This window comes from Piliocolobus tephrosceles, chromosome 4, assembly GCF_002776525.5.
Source record: "Piliocolobus tephrosceles isolate RC106 chromosome 4, ASM277652v3, whole genome shotgun sequence".
Lineage (NCBI taxonomy): Eukaryota > Metazoa > Chordata > Mammalia > Primates > Cercopithecidae > Piliocolobus > Piliocolobus tephrosceles.
This window is the reverse complement of record NC_045437.1, coordinates 45,480,443-45,495,293: the sequence shown is the minus strand read 5'-3', so window position 1 is coordinate 45,495,293 and position 14,851 is coordinate 45,480,443. Positions and strand designations below refer to the sequence as shown.

General features: G+C 39.4%; 1 protein-coding gene across 2 annotated transcripts in view; it reads right to left on the bottom strand.

The window, feature by feature from the left end:
- The window catches only part of ANKRD31 (ankyrin repeat domain 31), a 179,413-nt gene extending 165,994 nt beyond the window's left edge, over positions 1 to 13,419 (bottom strand). For both annotated transcript variants that reach the window (XM_031935419.1, XM_023207991.1), the window contains exons 1-2: positions 13,151 to 13,419; positions 7,160 to 7,233 (exon numbers count right to left, since the gene is read on the bottom strand). In XM_031935419.1, coding sequence (XP_031791279.1) covers positions 7,160 to 7,233; positions 13,151 to 13,254 — 178 coding nt within the window. In that variant the 5' untranslated portion in view covers positions 13,255 to 13,419. The remainder of the gene's footprint in view (positions 1 to 7,159; positions 7,234 to 13,150) is intronic.
- Between the last annotated feature and the right edge of the window lie 1,432 nt (positions 13,420 to 14,851).

Sequence of the window (14,851 nt, the reverse complement as noted above, 5' to 3'; positions counted from 1 at the left end):
CTATCTATCTATCTATCTATCTATCTATCTATCTATCTATCTATCTATCTATCTCTTATATACACATACATTTCTTCCATTAGAATTCCAGAAAACCACCCAGTTCAGAGAAAATCCCACTAACAAAAGTTGGAAGAAGGTAAATTGGAAGAACACTGTGATCAGTGTCATATTGCATTGAGCTTGCTGTTTGTACCAAAGAAACTTAGGATAAATGCTGTGGCCAATTACTCTGTATAACAGGATATATTCCCTACCATATATAGAAATATATTATACTAAGGCTAAGAATGATAAAATAATGTAGTGACAAAATAGTCACAGAAATAGTCAAACAGGTCAATGAAACAAAACAATAAGTAGAAAATGGGCATACATACATACATATATATGGAAATTTAATATATGACAATGGTATTTTAAACCATGGCAACAAGATGGATTATTCAATAAATGATATTGGGAAAATTGGTTAACCATTTCAGAAAAAAAGTTTGAGCCCTACCTTTCTCATATGCCAAAATATTCCAAATGTTAAAAATATAAAAGCTATAAATATAATCAATGGAAATAAAGATTAAAAATATATCTTTATGGTTTTGAGGTCACTGAAGTATTTCTAAGTCTGATAGGGAAATAACAAACCCTAAAAGAGAAGACCAACAGCTTTTACTACACAAAAACTTAAAATTTCTTCACTGCAAAATATATCATGAATAATATTAAAAGATAACCAGAAAACTGGGTAAAACTATTCACAATATATATGACAAAGATTTGCTATCTTTAATAAATAAAATGCTCTTATAAATCAATAATAAAATGAAAATAATTTGGAGACAGATGCAGGCAATTCACACACAAAAAATAATTATGAATTATCAATATTAAAATAGGCCTAACACTGGCATTCTTTGAAAATGCAAAACTAAACCAGATACTTTTTATTTGACACAGACTGAATTATGTCCTGCATTGATTGTAGGGAGAAGGAGACATCTTTTTAGGGGGAAATATATGTCAAGAGCTGAGCACAAAGTTTTAGACAGTTATTCTAAGGAAATAATCAGAAAAGCAGGCAAAGGTATAAATATTAATATATTCATATTTTGTAATAGTATTGAAAAACATTTAATATCATTAATTCATTAAATAAGGTACATTCATACAATGGAATTGTTGGGAATAGGCCCCCCAAAATCTGGCCATAAACTGGCCCCAAACCTGGCCATGAACAAAATCTCTGCAGCACTGTGACATGTTCATGAAGGCCAAAATGCCCATGCTGGAAAGTTGTGGGTTTACCGGAATGAGGGCAAGGAACACATGGCCCACCCAGGGCAGAAAACTGCTTAAAGGCATTCTTAAACCACAAACGACAGCAGGAGCAATCTGTGCCTTAAGGACATGCTCCTGCTGCAGATAACTAGGCCAACCCATCCCTTTATTTCAGCCCATCCCTTCATTTCCCATAAGGGATACTTTTAGTTAATCTAACATCTATAGAAACAATGCTAATGACTGGCTTGCTGTTAGTAAGTATGTGGGTAAATCTCTGTTCGGGGCTCTCAGCTCTGAAGGCTGTGAGACCCCTGATTTCCCACTTCACACCTCTATATTTCTGCGTGTGTGTCTTTAATTCCTCTAGCACTGCTGGGTTGGGGTCTCCCTGACTAAGCTAGTCTTGGCAGGAATAATACATAGCAATGTAAAAGGATGAGGTAGACTCCAATGTGGACCTAGTACCTCTTTTGTATACCAGCAGCTGGAGAGACTCCATTGATCGCCATGGTCAACAAAATCCCTAAGGACTTTTTGTTGACCAAGGAGTCAATACTAAGAACAATGACCATATTAATTTGAAGGTAGCAGGCAGGATGGTCATGTGGTACAGTTTAGGATTAGGAGTCATACACCACTTAGTAAACTAACGAAAGCCTATTGTGAATGACAGGGTTTGTCAATGAGACAGATTAGATTCCAATTTGACAGGCAACCAATGACACAAGCACAAATGTGGATGAAGATACAATTGATGTGTTCCAAGAGGAGATAGGAGGTGTCCACTTAAAAAGAAAACCTAAGACTCTGACATGTGGTTTCAGGTGAGACCCAGCATACTGACAGCTGTGGTGGTTATGGTGAGAAAGGTAGAGAAGGCCTTCTGCTTGAGAAGGGTAGAGGGAAAAGTAAAGGGCACTTTGTCTTACACCTTAGGTATTCACTCAGCCACAATGCGTAGAGCACCAAGGAGGCTTTTGGGATCACTGATTCGAGAAGGCCTTGAACAGCATTTCTGGACCTGCCCTGGGCCAGAGGGGAGCCCAGTGCCCTGAAGGGTGGGTTCTAGACCTGACAACATTCACCACAAGCTGACTGAAGAGCCCTAGGGCATTAAGTGAACACTGGCAGTAGCCTGGCAGTATTCCGCCTTGGACCTATGGTAGTGGTGGCCATGGGGTTGAGGCTCTTCCACCTATGGAAAGGGGAAGGAAGAGTGGGCAGCACTGTGCCTCTTAGTTTGAGTGCCAGCTCAGCCACAGTAGAATAGAATACCAGGTAAATTTCTAAGGTTTTTTATTCCAGTCTCTGGCTCCCAGACAGCATCTCTAGACCTGCCTGAGGATTAGGGGAGCTCGCTGCACTGAAGGGAAGGACACAAGCCTGGCTGGTTTTGCTACCTGCTGATTGTAGAGCTGTAGTGAACATAGGTGGTAGCCAGGTAATGGCTACAGCAGGCCTTGGACAAGACTCAGTACCCTGCTGAGTTCAGGTCTGAACCAGTGGTGGTGGCTACGGGAGTACTTTAGGTCTATCCCAGTATTACCCTGATATCACAGAATGGGAGAAAATATTTGCAAACTATCCATGTGACAAGGAATTAATAACCAGAATACCTAAGGAGTTCAAACAACTCTATAGGAAAAAAATATAATAATTGGATTTTAAAATGGGCAAAAGATCTGAACAAACATGTCTCAAAAGAAGACATACAAATGGTAAACAGATATATGAAAAGGTACTCAACATCATGGATCATCAGAGAAATACAAATCAAAACTACAATGAAATATCATCTCACTCCAGTTAAAAATGGCCTTTATGCAAACAACAGGCAATAACAAATGCTGGTGAAGATGTGGAGAAAAGTGAACCATCATACACTGTTGGTGGGAATGTAAATTAGTACAATCCCTGTAGAAAACAGTTTGGCAATCCCTCACAAAAACAGAAATATAGCTACCATACAATCCAGCAATCTCACTCCTAGGTATTTGGGATTTTCCTTTCCAAAAGAAAGAAAATCAGTATATTAAAAGAGATATCTGAACTCCCATGTTTATTTTAGCACTATTCACAATAACCAAGATTTGCAAGCAACCTAAGTGTCCATCAACAGATGAATGGATAAAGGAAATGTGATATATATACACAGTAGAGTACTATTCAGCCATGAAAAAGAATGAGATTCTGTCATTTGCAACATGGATGGAACTGCAGGTCACAAGTGAAATAAGCCAGGAACAAAAATACAAACTTCACATATTCTCATTTATTTGTGGGAACCAAAAATCACAACAATTGAACTCATGGAGATAAGGAGTAGAAGGATGTTTACCAGAGGCTGGGAAAAATATTGGGGGCTGAGGAGGATGTAGGGATGGTTAATGGGTACAAAAAAATAGAAAGAATGAATAAGACCTACTGTTTGCTAGCATAACAGAGTGAGTATAGTCAAAGTTAATTAATTGTACATTGTAAAATAATAAAAGAATATAATTGGCACTTTGGGAGGCCGAGATGGGTGGATCACGAGGTCAGGAGATCGAGACCATCCTGGCTAACACGGTGAAACCCCGTCTCTACTAAAAAATACAAAAAAAAACTAGCTGGGCGAGATGGCGGGCGCCTGTAATCCCAGCCACTCGGCAGGCTGAGGCAGGAGAATGGCGTGAACCTGGGAGGCGGAGTTTGCAGTGAGCTGAGATCTGGCCACTGTGCTCCAGCCTGGGCAACAGAGTGAGACTCTGTCTCAAAAAAAAAAAAAAAAAAAAAGAATATAATTGGATTGTTTGAAATATAAAGGATAAATGCATAAATGCTTAAAGTGATGGATACCCCATTTACCCTGATGTGATTATCATGCCTAAATATCTCATATACCCCATAAATATATACACCTACTATGTACCCACAAACTTAAAAATTAAAAATTAAAAAAAGAAAGAAAACCTGCTACTTTACTCCATAACTCTATTTTTACAGACCAGAAATACATTCTCAGTTAGAAAACAATTTCATTCTACTATATCCTAATATAGCATAGTTTTCTTTATTGTTTCATTTTCCCTTCTCTATTCCTTTACTGCAGGGGTCCCCAATCCCTGGACCACTGACCAGTACCCATCAGTGGCCTGTTATGAATCAGGCTACACTGTAGAAGGTAAGCAGCAGGCAAGCCAGCATTATTACCTGAGCTCCACCTCCTGTCTGATCAGTAGCAGCATTAGATTCTCATAGGAGTGCAAACCCTACTGTTAACTGCACATGTGCGGAATCTAGGTTGCACACTCTTTATAAGACTCTAATGCCTGATGACCTGAGATGGAGCAGTTTCATCCTGAAACCATACCCCCAACCACCATCCTTGGAAAAATTATCTTCCACGAAATTGGACCCTGGTGCCAAAAAGGTTGGAGACCGCTGCTTTACTGTACATAAAGTAACTAGTGTATGTACACAAACATATTGTATTCTTTTGTTTTACTATATGGCCAGTGAAAGGTTCATTTGACTGACATCAAATGAAGTTAGGATGGAAAAAAAAACACTGGCTCTGTGAAAATACCCACTTTCTCCATTAGTAGCATGCTCACTCAGCTGTTACTTTTATAATGCAGTAAGTTATTTTGCTCTATTTTAACACACACAAAAAAAACATAAAAATCCTTGCATGCCTTGTTTGACTGGAGAATTTTAGTATTTTTCATTTATCTTTGCAAAACCAAGGACGATTTTATAACTTTTTTTGTATGTAGATGTTGAATGTAGAGCAATCTGTCATTTAGTAGAAATAAATGAGTCTAAAAAATGATTGCTAGTTTTCCTTTTGAATCACGGATCTCGTGCTTAAACAAACTTCTTTAACATGAAAGTAAATAAACAAAAGATTGAAGTAGATAAATATAGACAAGGAAAGAAATGTAGAGTATGATACTAATTATGAAAAAAGACATTTATAGTGGCATACAAAAGATTAGAAGGATATACAAATACTAAAGACTGGCAATCATTGGGAGTAGAATTATAGGGAAGAGTAAGGAACATGACCTTTCATTTTCTACATGATATATTTTTATATTTTAATATTTTTAATAACCAGCCACATAGTAAAGATTTATCCATTTGGAAAAGAAAAGAAAAAAAATTAAACTTGGTTGGAATATTGAAACAGACCTCTAACTCCTTTCTAGTGGTACTTTATACATCATAAGAAGGCATCCTGGAGATAAATATTATACACTGTCCCTTCCAATTACATGTGAGAAAAAGCACTCCAAGATGAAACTGTAACTTCCCACTTAGGTATCAGGTGAGATGATGTACAGTGAAAAGACTGTGAACCATAAATACACAAAAGTTAGAAGACCTTCATGGATGTTTAGGAATTTTTTTTTTCTATTTCACACTTATTTCCACACATCCTCCAAAAATAGATTTTTTTAAAGGCTCACAGGAAGAAACTATAAAGAGAAACAACCTATCATTTAAACAACTACCGCAGAATTGGTCTTTCTGAACAGGGACTATCGGTGATAGATTTTTCTAGAAATGTTTAAATCAACCTAGAAGTGGCCTCAGGAAGTTTGGTGAATTGGTAGAAGAAAGGCACATTTACAATACATATTTACTAAGGATGTGTGTGCCCTAATTTTAATCTAGAAAAATAAGGCTGGTTATTAAAAAGCATTATTTACTTTTACAAATAGACAGGTTCTAGGGTTAGGCTAGAGATTTGGGGGGAAAAAAAGGCTATATGGGTGGCACTTCAATACCTTCGTTGCCCTTTCTAGGAATCTTTAGCATCTTTTGGAAGTTATGATACCCAATGCTGCCCCTAGTCTAACAGGCCCTAATAAACTAAGTCTGTTAAAATTAAGGAACAAGACTAAGGATGAAAAGAGAAGTTAATGAAATGGTAATCAGCAGGTCCTTGAATAACTTCATTTCAACACTGATTTTAAAAAATCAACTCACGCCTGTAAACCCAGCACTTTGAAAGGCCAAGGTGGGCGGATCACGAGGTCAGGAGTTCGAGACCAGCCTGGCCAATATGGTGAAACCCCATCTCTACTAAAAATACAAAATTCAGCCGGGTCTGGTGGTGCACACACATAGTCCCAGTTACTCGTGAGGCTGAGGCAGAAGAATCGCTTGAACCAGGGAGGCAAAGGTTACAGTGAGCCGAGATCATGCCACTGCACTCCAGCCTGGGCAACAGAGCGAGACGCCGTCTCAAAAAAAAAAAAAAAACATCAATTCCCAGCAAGGGCCACTGTCTGTGGAATTTGTATGTTCTCCCCATGTTTGCATGGGTTTCCTGCAGGTACTCCAGTTTCTTCCCACATCCCAAAGATGTGCCTGTTAGGTTCACTGGCATGTCTAAATGGTCCCAATACAAGTGTGTGTGTCTGTGTGTCTGTGTGTCTGTGTGTGTGTGTGTGTGTGTGTCTGTGTGCGTGCGTGCGTGCGTGCATTCTTCAATGGAGTGGCCTCCAGTCCAGGGTTGACTCCTGCCTTGAGCCCTGAGCTGCCAGGATAGGCTTCGGTGACACTCAACCCTGAAGTGGAATAACTGGGTAAACAATTATGTTACCTGTTTGTATTAATTTTTCTTAAATGTATATATAGCTAACATTTATTTCAATGTTTACTATCAGAAATGTGTTGGTATTTATTTAGGTTCGGTGATGTTCTTGTGACCAGAAATATGTTATAGAAACTTAACGGTTATTTATAACAATTAGCTTATGGTAAAATTGGTTTCCTTATAATTCATTTTGCTTAAAGTCTCAGTTTCCAACAACCTATCAATGACATTAAATGAGGACTTACTGGGAAACTAAAGGGACGACTTAATGAAAAGAATCATTCTCACCTTTGCACATTCCTCTTGTATCAGGATGCAGACTGAACTCAGATTTAAGAGCTGTGTCTTGATCAAACAGCAACCTTTCAAATACCAAAAGGGAAGACACAAGTTGTTAATGTATCTTAAACAAAGACTACATTTTAACCATCATTTGTATTATACCAAAGCTTGCTAAAATTCTTAGTTATACCACTATTAATGTTTCTATTTCAAAGTGTTATTTCAGAAATGTACAATTTGATTGAAAACACATCCAAGATGAAAAATAAAGACTCATGTATATAGTCATGTTAATTTTACAAATATTCTGTTATTATTTTTTAATATTTGCGGGTAAAGGACAAATATCACTGTCCCTAGTCTAATAAACCTTAATAACTTTTTGAAAAGAGATAAAATGAGATCATTTGAGGGACCAGTGCTGGTGGCTTTTTTTCCTTCACATTTCTCTATACCAGAGAACTTGAGATTAATATTCCAGGATTATATCTGAGTATATGTTTTCATAGTATGCACTGACAGTATTCCTTTATTTATTTATTTTGAGACACGGTCACTCTCTGTCACCCAAGCTGTAGTGCAGTGGCATGGCCTTGGCTCACTTCAGACTCTGGGCTCAAGAGATCCTCTTGCCTCAGCCTCCCAAGTAGCTGGGATTACAGGTGTGCACCACCATGCCTGGCTATTTTTTTAATATATTTTTTTGTAGAGCCAGGGTCTTATCATGTTGCCCAGGCTGGTCTTGAACTCCTGAGCTTAAATGATCCTGCCTTGACCTCCCAAAGTGCTGGGATTACAGGAATGAGCCACCATACCTGGCCCAGAATTCCTTTAATTTTTGGATTTACTTCTTACTATGTTCAAGGGAACATCACAGTAACAAAGAGAGAAGACACATAGTCCTTGCCCCCAGGAAGCTCCAAATCTAGTAAGGGATACAGAGCTATGAAAATAAGCATGATATGCCATGAGTATGCTATTAGGCAAATTAAAATATTTATCTTTTCTATTTAAATGGGCAGAAAATGGACAAAAGACTTGAAAAGACATTTCTGCAAAGAGGAAATACAAATAGCCAACAAGTACATGAAAAGATGTTCATCATCACTAATCGTTGGGGAAATGCAAATCAAAACCACGAGATACTACTTCATACTCATCAGGATGGCTGTTTATGAAAAATGAAAAATTAAGCCAGGTACTGTCACTCATGCTTGTAATCCCAGCTACTCAGGAGGTTGAAGCAAGAAGATGGCTTGAGACCAGTTTAAGGCTGCAGTGAGCTATGATCAGGCCATTGCACTCCAGTGTAAGTGACAAAGTTAGACACTGTCTCAAAAAACAAAAACACACACCCAAAACGTTCCAATAGTTCTCAGCATCAGAAAAATTGGCAATGAAAATGACTCCAGTCCTTAACTTTTCTGTTATAACACACCCTCTGTGAGAGTGAGTACAGGCTCCTGCTATAAGAAGAGAAGCATTTTCTTGGCTCTTTTCTACTGACCATTACTAAGGATTAAAAATTCATTATTAGAATATGAATTATACCATAGCTATAGTGCATTTTTCCAAGAAGTAAACCATCTATTAATGTCCCTCCAAAAAGTAAAACTATCTATTAATGTCCCTAAAAGTGTAAGTTTACCTCTTAAAATGTTGTGAGATTTTTGTTTGTTTGTTTGTTTCTTTTCAGACACAGTCACTCTGTCACCCAGGCTGGAATGAAGTGGCGCCATCTCAGCTCTCTACAGCCTCCACCACCCAGGTTCAAGTGATTCTCCTGTCTCAGCCTCATGAGTAGCTGAGATTATAAGTGCCTGCCACCAGGCCCAGCTAATTTTTATATTTTTAGTAGAGACAGGTTTCACCATGTTGGTCAGGCTGGTCTCAAACTCCTGACCTTCAGGTCTTGACCTCCCAAAATGCTGGGATTACAGGTGTGAGCCACTGCACCCAACCAAATTTTGTGAGTTTTTTTTTTTTTTTTAATTTAAAAATAACACAAAAGGGGTATGGAAGAATTTTAGAGGATAATGACACTATTCTATATCTTGATTGTGATAGTAGTTACACAATTATGTTTGTCAAAACTCAGAATTGTACGCTTTAAAAGGTGAACTTTACGTAAATTCCTCCTTGAAGGGTGACAGAATATGCCACCCCAAAATAAGCCACTGTGACATATGGATTACTCTGAGCTAAAGGCAACTTGAAAAACAGCAGATGTTTCCCTTTTTCTTCTTGAAAACAGGAGATAAAAACTCCTATGTAAAAGATGCCCTCCCTGTAGAAGGAGAAAAGAAACATTTTTCAATAGCCAAGAGAATTCTGTACAAACAGATCTTGTTAAAATAATTCTTATCTTCCTTTAGCCTCCCTACATAATTTAGTTACTTTTCCACAACTGCCTCTCTGTTTAACCTAATACAAAAGCATACACGTTTTGCCATTTCTTTTTTTTTTTTTTCTTTCTTTTTTTGAGATGGGAGTCTTGCTCTGTTGCCCAGGCTGGAGTGCAGTGATATGATCTCAGCTTACTGCAACTTCCACATCCCGGGTTCAAGCTATTCTCCTGCCTCAGCCTCCTGAGTAGCTGGGACTACAGGTGCATGCCACTATGCCCGGTTAATTTTTGTATTTTAATAGAGACAGGTTTTCACCTTGTTGGCCAGGCTGGTCTCGAACTCCTGACCTCAAGTGATATGCCCACCTCAGCGGCCCAAAGTGTTGGGATAACACGCATGAGCTACCGTGCCTGACCAGGTTTTGCTATTTATCTGGGTCTTCATTTCCTTATGAGGACTCCTGTGTCCCATAAAACTTATTTTAAATTTACAGAAGTTTTAATATTTAAAGTATTTAATCTATTTCATATTTAATTCTTAGGCTTAACCAGGGCCCTATGAGGGGAAAGGCAGAATTTCTGCCCCTACTACAATCTTAATTAAAAATGAAAAAACTAATATAAATATGTTAATATTCTAATATGTACATATGTAACATAAAAAATTAACATTATACCAATAAAAGTACCAATAAGGGCTGGGTGCAGTGGCTCATGCCTGTAATCCCAGCACTTTGGGAGGCTGAAGTGGGGAAATCACTTGAAGTCAGGAGTTCGGGACCAGCCTGGCCATCATGGTGAAACCCCATCTGTACTAAAAATACAAAAATTAGCTGGGCATGGTGGTGTGTGCCTATAGTCCCAGCTACTCAGCAGGCCCAGGCAGGAGAATGGCTTGAACCTGGGTGGGTGGAAGCTGCCGTGAGCTGAGACCATGCTACTGCACTCCAGCCTGGGTGATAGAACGAGATTCCATCTCAAATATATATATATATAATAAAGTCCTGATTCTTTCCTAAGGAAATTATTTTTAAAAACCCCAACATTTAATGTTTAAGGAAATTATCTCAGAGTTATTTGCAATAACAAAAAATTTAAAAAACAAAATGTTTTGTTTTAGAATCATATAATTTATAAATTATATCTTTATGACAGAAAACTATCAATAATTTAGGGAAGAATTTTAATGACATTGCAAATGTTTAAAAATAATGTTAAGTGAAAACTGTAAACTTGTACAAATTGATTCAAACTTTGTAAAAGAATTATAGGTGCACACACAAAAGCCTATATAGAAAGCTGGAAGAAAATATACCAAAGTCTTAATACAGGTAGAATTAGATCAGATTTCTATCTCATTCATGCTTCTTTTTATTGCCCATGTTTCCTATAGTGTTTTTGAATAGACAGTATATTTATATGGTTCAAAATTCAAAAACCAGTATAGACTGGGCATGATTACTCATGCTCATAGTCCCCACTACTCAGGGAGCTGAGGCAGGAAGATCACTTCGGCCTAGGAGTTAGAGGCTTCAGTGAGCTATGATTGCACTATTGCATTCCAGACTGGACAACAGCATAAGATCCTGTCTCCAAAACAAACAATATAATAGGGTATGTAGTAAAATATCTCCCTGTCCCCTCAAATATAAACTTTCTTTCCCACAGGCAACCAAGGTGTTTGTTCTGTAACCCTTTCAGAGATATTTTCTAAGTGTATATATATTGGAGGACAGAGGCAAAACTATTTTCTAAAAATAGAAGCACTGTGTCAAAGAGTATATGTGTTTGTAATCTTGATAATTGAAATTTTTTGAGTTTTGTATTAAAATTATGTCTTTCTTCCTCCACAGTTATAAAAGAATCCCTCCTTGGCTTCTTGTAATACTTTTTTTTTTTTTTTTTTAACATTTAAATCTTTGATTCATATGGAATTTTTTTGGAGCACAGTGTAAAGTATGGATTCAACTAAACTATTTTCTACATATATCCTTCATTGTCCCAATATCATTTTTTGAAAAATCCCATCATTTCCTCACTGGTTTGAGATGCCACCTCTTTAATATACTAAATTCCCATATGTATGTGATTTTATTTTCGGGGCTTTTATGCTGTTTTTTGATCTGTCACTTTATGTGCCAGTATCATATTTAAAATATTTTATATCAGAAAATATTTTAATATCCTGTAGGTCATTACCTCCTTATTGTTCTTATTTTTCAGACTTTTCCTAATTGCTCTTAATTATTTTACCATACAAACTTTGGAATCAGTTGTCTAGTTCAACAGAAAGTCTTGCTGGTACTTTTATTTTGTTATTTTTTTTGAGATGCAGTCTCACACTCTGTCGTCCAGGCTGGAGTGCAGTGGAGTCATTTTGGCTCACTGCAACCTCTGCCTATTTCTCATTACAACCAAAAACTATGAATGAATATTTTTTTAAAACTACTTGAGAACCTTGAAAAGTAAACAATAGCAGGTAGATTGGGGACTGAAGTTGAAATCTGAATAACAACCCATTTATTGATGAGTTTCAGTTTGTTTTCGGCTTTGTTTCTTAGTTCTTTTTTGCCTTTCAGCTTTGAACCATCCAGTGGGCACAGGCAGTAAACCTACTTTTATCCAGAAGACCAAGGAAAATGACCCTTGCATGCCAGAAGGTATAGGGGAAAGCCCAGGGTTTTATTTTGTTTTTTTCTCTTACCTCCCAGCCCTGCCCCAAGGCTGGCCCTAGCCTCAGAGCAGGCACCAACCATGCCACTAACCATGGCAACTGGGGAACTTAAAACTCAAGAGAAAATGTCTTTCTACCAGAGGAACTGGGAAAAGGGATCTGTATTGCCTTAAAAGCTTGGAGAGAATCCTCCTTTTTTCTCTCTTTTCTTAACTCTTTGTGCTAAAGGCTGTCCCCGTTGTAAGGAACTGCTCTATAGTAAAAAGGCTAACACTCAAAGAAACCTGTCTTTCTGATCATATGAACTGGCAAGTGGGTATGATGAGGAAAGAGGGCAGGAGAATCCTGGAGAGGAGAGAGAGGGAAAGGAGAATCGCCTAATTCTGTGTATGATCCAACTTAAGTCCCAGCCAAAGCCCTTAAATGAAGCAGACCTAGTGGCCTCATCCCTGCTCTCTTTTCCCTGTGTCTAGCACAGAGAATATGCTAGAGAAAGGTTTTGATAACCTGAAATACCGACTTTTTTGGATTTGTATGAAACTATTCGCTTCCAGTTTGGCAGGGTCCAGTTTCCCCATCACACATTCTTTTTCTTGAGAGAAACCGTTACCCATTTCCCCAAAACTGAGCTACAAGTCTCTCGAATCAAAATGCAGTTAAGTTCAGACCCCAGATCTTTTTTGCTTGTGCAAAAAGACTTAAAGCCCCCAAAAAGGAAAGCCTTTTGAAAAATGCTATAAAGCCACGTAGAACAAAACTCATTTTGTCCCTAGCTGGTTGGGGGTAGGTGGGGACAGACTGTGGTTGCTTATTTACAAGCTCTCAGCTCAGGCACGGCTGCCTCACAAGGCTCTGATCCTGCCCACAAGCACATGCTCTGGTCATGATCTCCACTCAAAACTCTGACCCTCTCAGAGGACACCTGGGCCGCCTTGGCGCGAGGGTTCAGGCACTGTGTGGCCCTAATGATGGTCACCTCCTCCAGCGCAGCTCCTTTTCTTCCAGGTCGCTCTCCGTCACTGAACCCTCTATCACGGTTTCATCACTGTCCCAGTCTGGGTCCTGAAGGCCTTCCTCCATCTTTGCCTCACATTCAAAGTCTTTTTTACCCTCCTCTAACTCCCTCTTGCCCGCAAACAAAAAAACGCTTTGAGGGCCAGAGGAAATTGTGAGTTAAAAATAAAAATAATATAATCGCAGCAGGAGCCGGGCCTTGTCGCAGGGCTGCTAAGGAGAGTGCAGAGGGCCGCGAGCGCGGCGGGGTCGTAGTCCGGGGAGCAGCCCGCGGATCCCGCCGCTCGCTGCTGGCAGGGGGCAGCAGCTCGCCACCTGTCAGAGCCCTACGCAGCGCTCGGCCCCTCCCCCAGCTCCCGCGGCCGGAAGTGGGCGGCTGGGCGCGCAGGCCTGCTCTGGGCGTGGCCTGCCGCAGCTTGTCTTTTTCGCGGTTTCCCATTCTCGGTCGCTAGGCGTAGAGGGAACTGGGGTTGCTGCTGCAGAGACTGGAAAGGTAGCGTGCCGCACCCAGAACTCAGGCGAGCCTGCTTAACACCCTTGGCCGGGAGGGTGACCTGCCATGCACCTGATGCTTGTGAGCCCCAGATAAGGGAAGAGCTGTCAGCTCCTGCCCGCCCCAGCAGCCCTGGCATTCTGGAGCCAGAATGCGACCTTAGACTTAACGAGTGTTTTTGCAGCCCACTAAGCGCTTCCTTTCCCTTTAATCCCTTGACAGCCTCTTTTTAAGTGTCCCCTGAGGTAGACAAACATATATGTTTATCAGAAGTTTTAGCTCTCACCTAATCTCAGTGATGTATTTTGTATTTTTTTTTCTCTCAACGACTCTTTGGTTATCTGAAATACAGATAGATTATGCAGGAAAGGCAGGATAGATGCTTTACTTTTTCCCCTTTTATCAGTTTTTAGAATAATAGTCATGCCTAGCAACCTCCAAAAGTAGTCAATTGTGTTTTAATGAAGTACTAGAATTTTATATATTTGATGTGTTTCAGTCTAGTTGAACATTTTTAATTCAAACTAATTCAAAACAAAGCCAAGTGAGCTTCCAGTTGCCAAGTGAGAAGGTTCAAGAAAAGACCAAGTTGCTTTCCCATAGCAAGCGTTTAGTATTCACCTTGGAGTCTCCAGCATCTAGCACATATGAAGTCTTAAGTTTTGTCATAAATGGATGGAGCTAGAGATTTCTGACTTCCCAATTCATTGCCCTTTTCACTTTATGGAGTAGCTTTGCCGTTATTAATATTTTGTGTTTTTACTATTTATATTTAAGCCACTGCTATTTAAAATACTTGATTGGTGATTATATTCTAAACTTAACTTGAGGCTGGGGGTGGTGGCTCATACCTGTAACCTCAATGCTTTAGAGGCTGAGGCAGGAGGATTGCTTGAGACTAGAAGTTCAAGACCAGCCTGGGCAACATAGTGAGACCCCTATCTCTGCAAAAAATTTATTTTGGCCAGGTGCGGTGGCTCACGCCTGTAATCCCAGCACTTTGGGAGGCCGAGGCGGGCGGATCACAAGGTCAGGAGATGGAGACCACGGTGAAACCTCGTCTCTACTAAAAATACAAAAAAAATTAGCCGGGCGCGGTGGCCGGCGCCTGTAGTCCCAGCTACTGGGGAGGCTGAGGCAGGAGAATGGCATGATCCCGGGAGGCGGAGC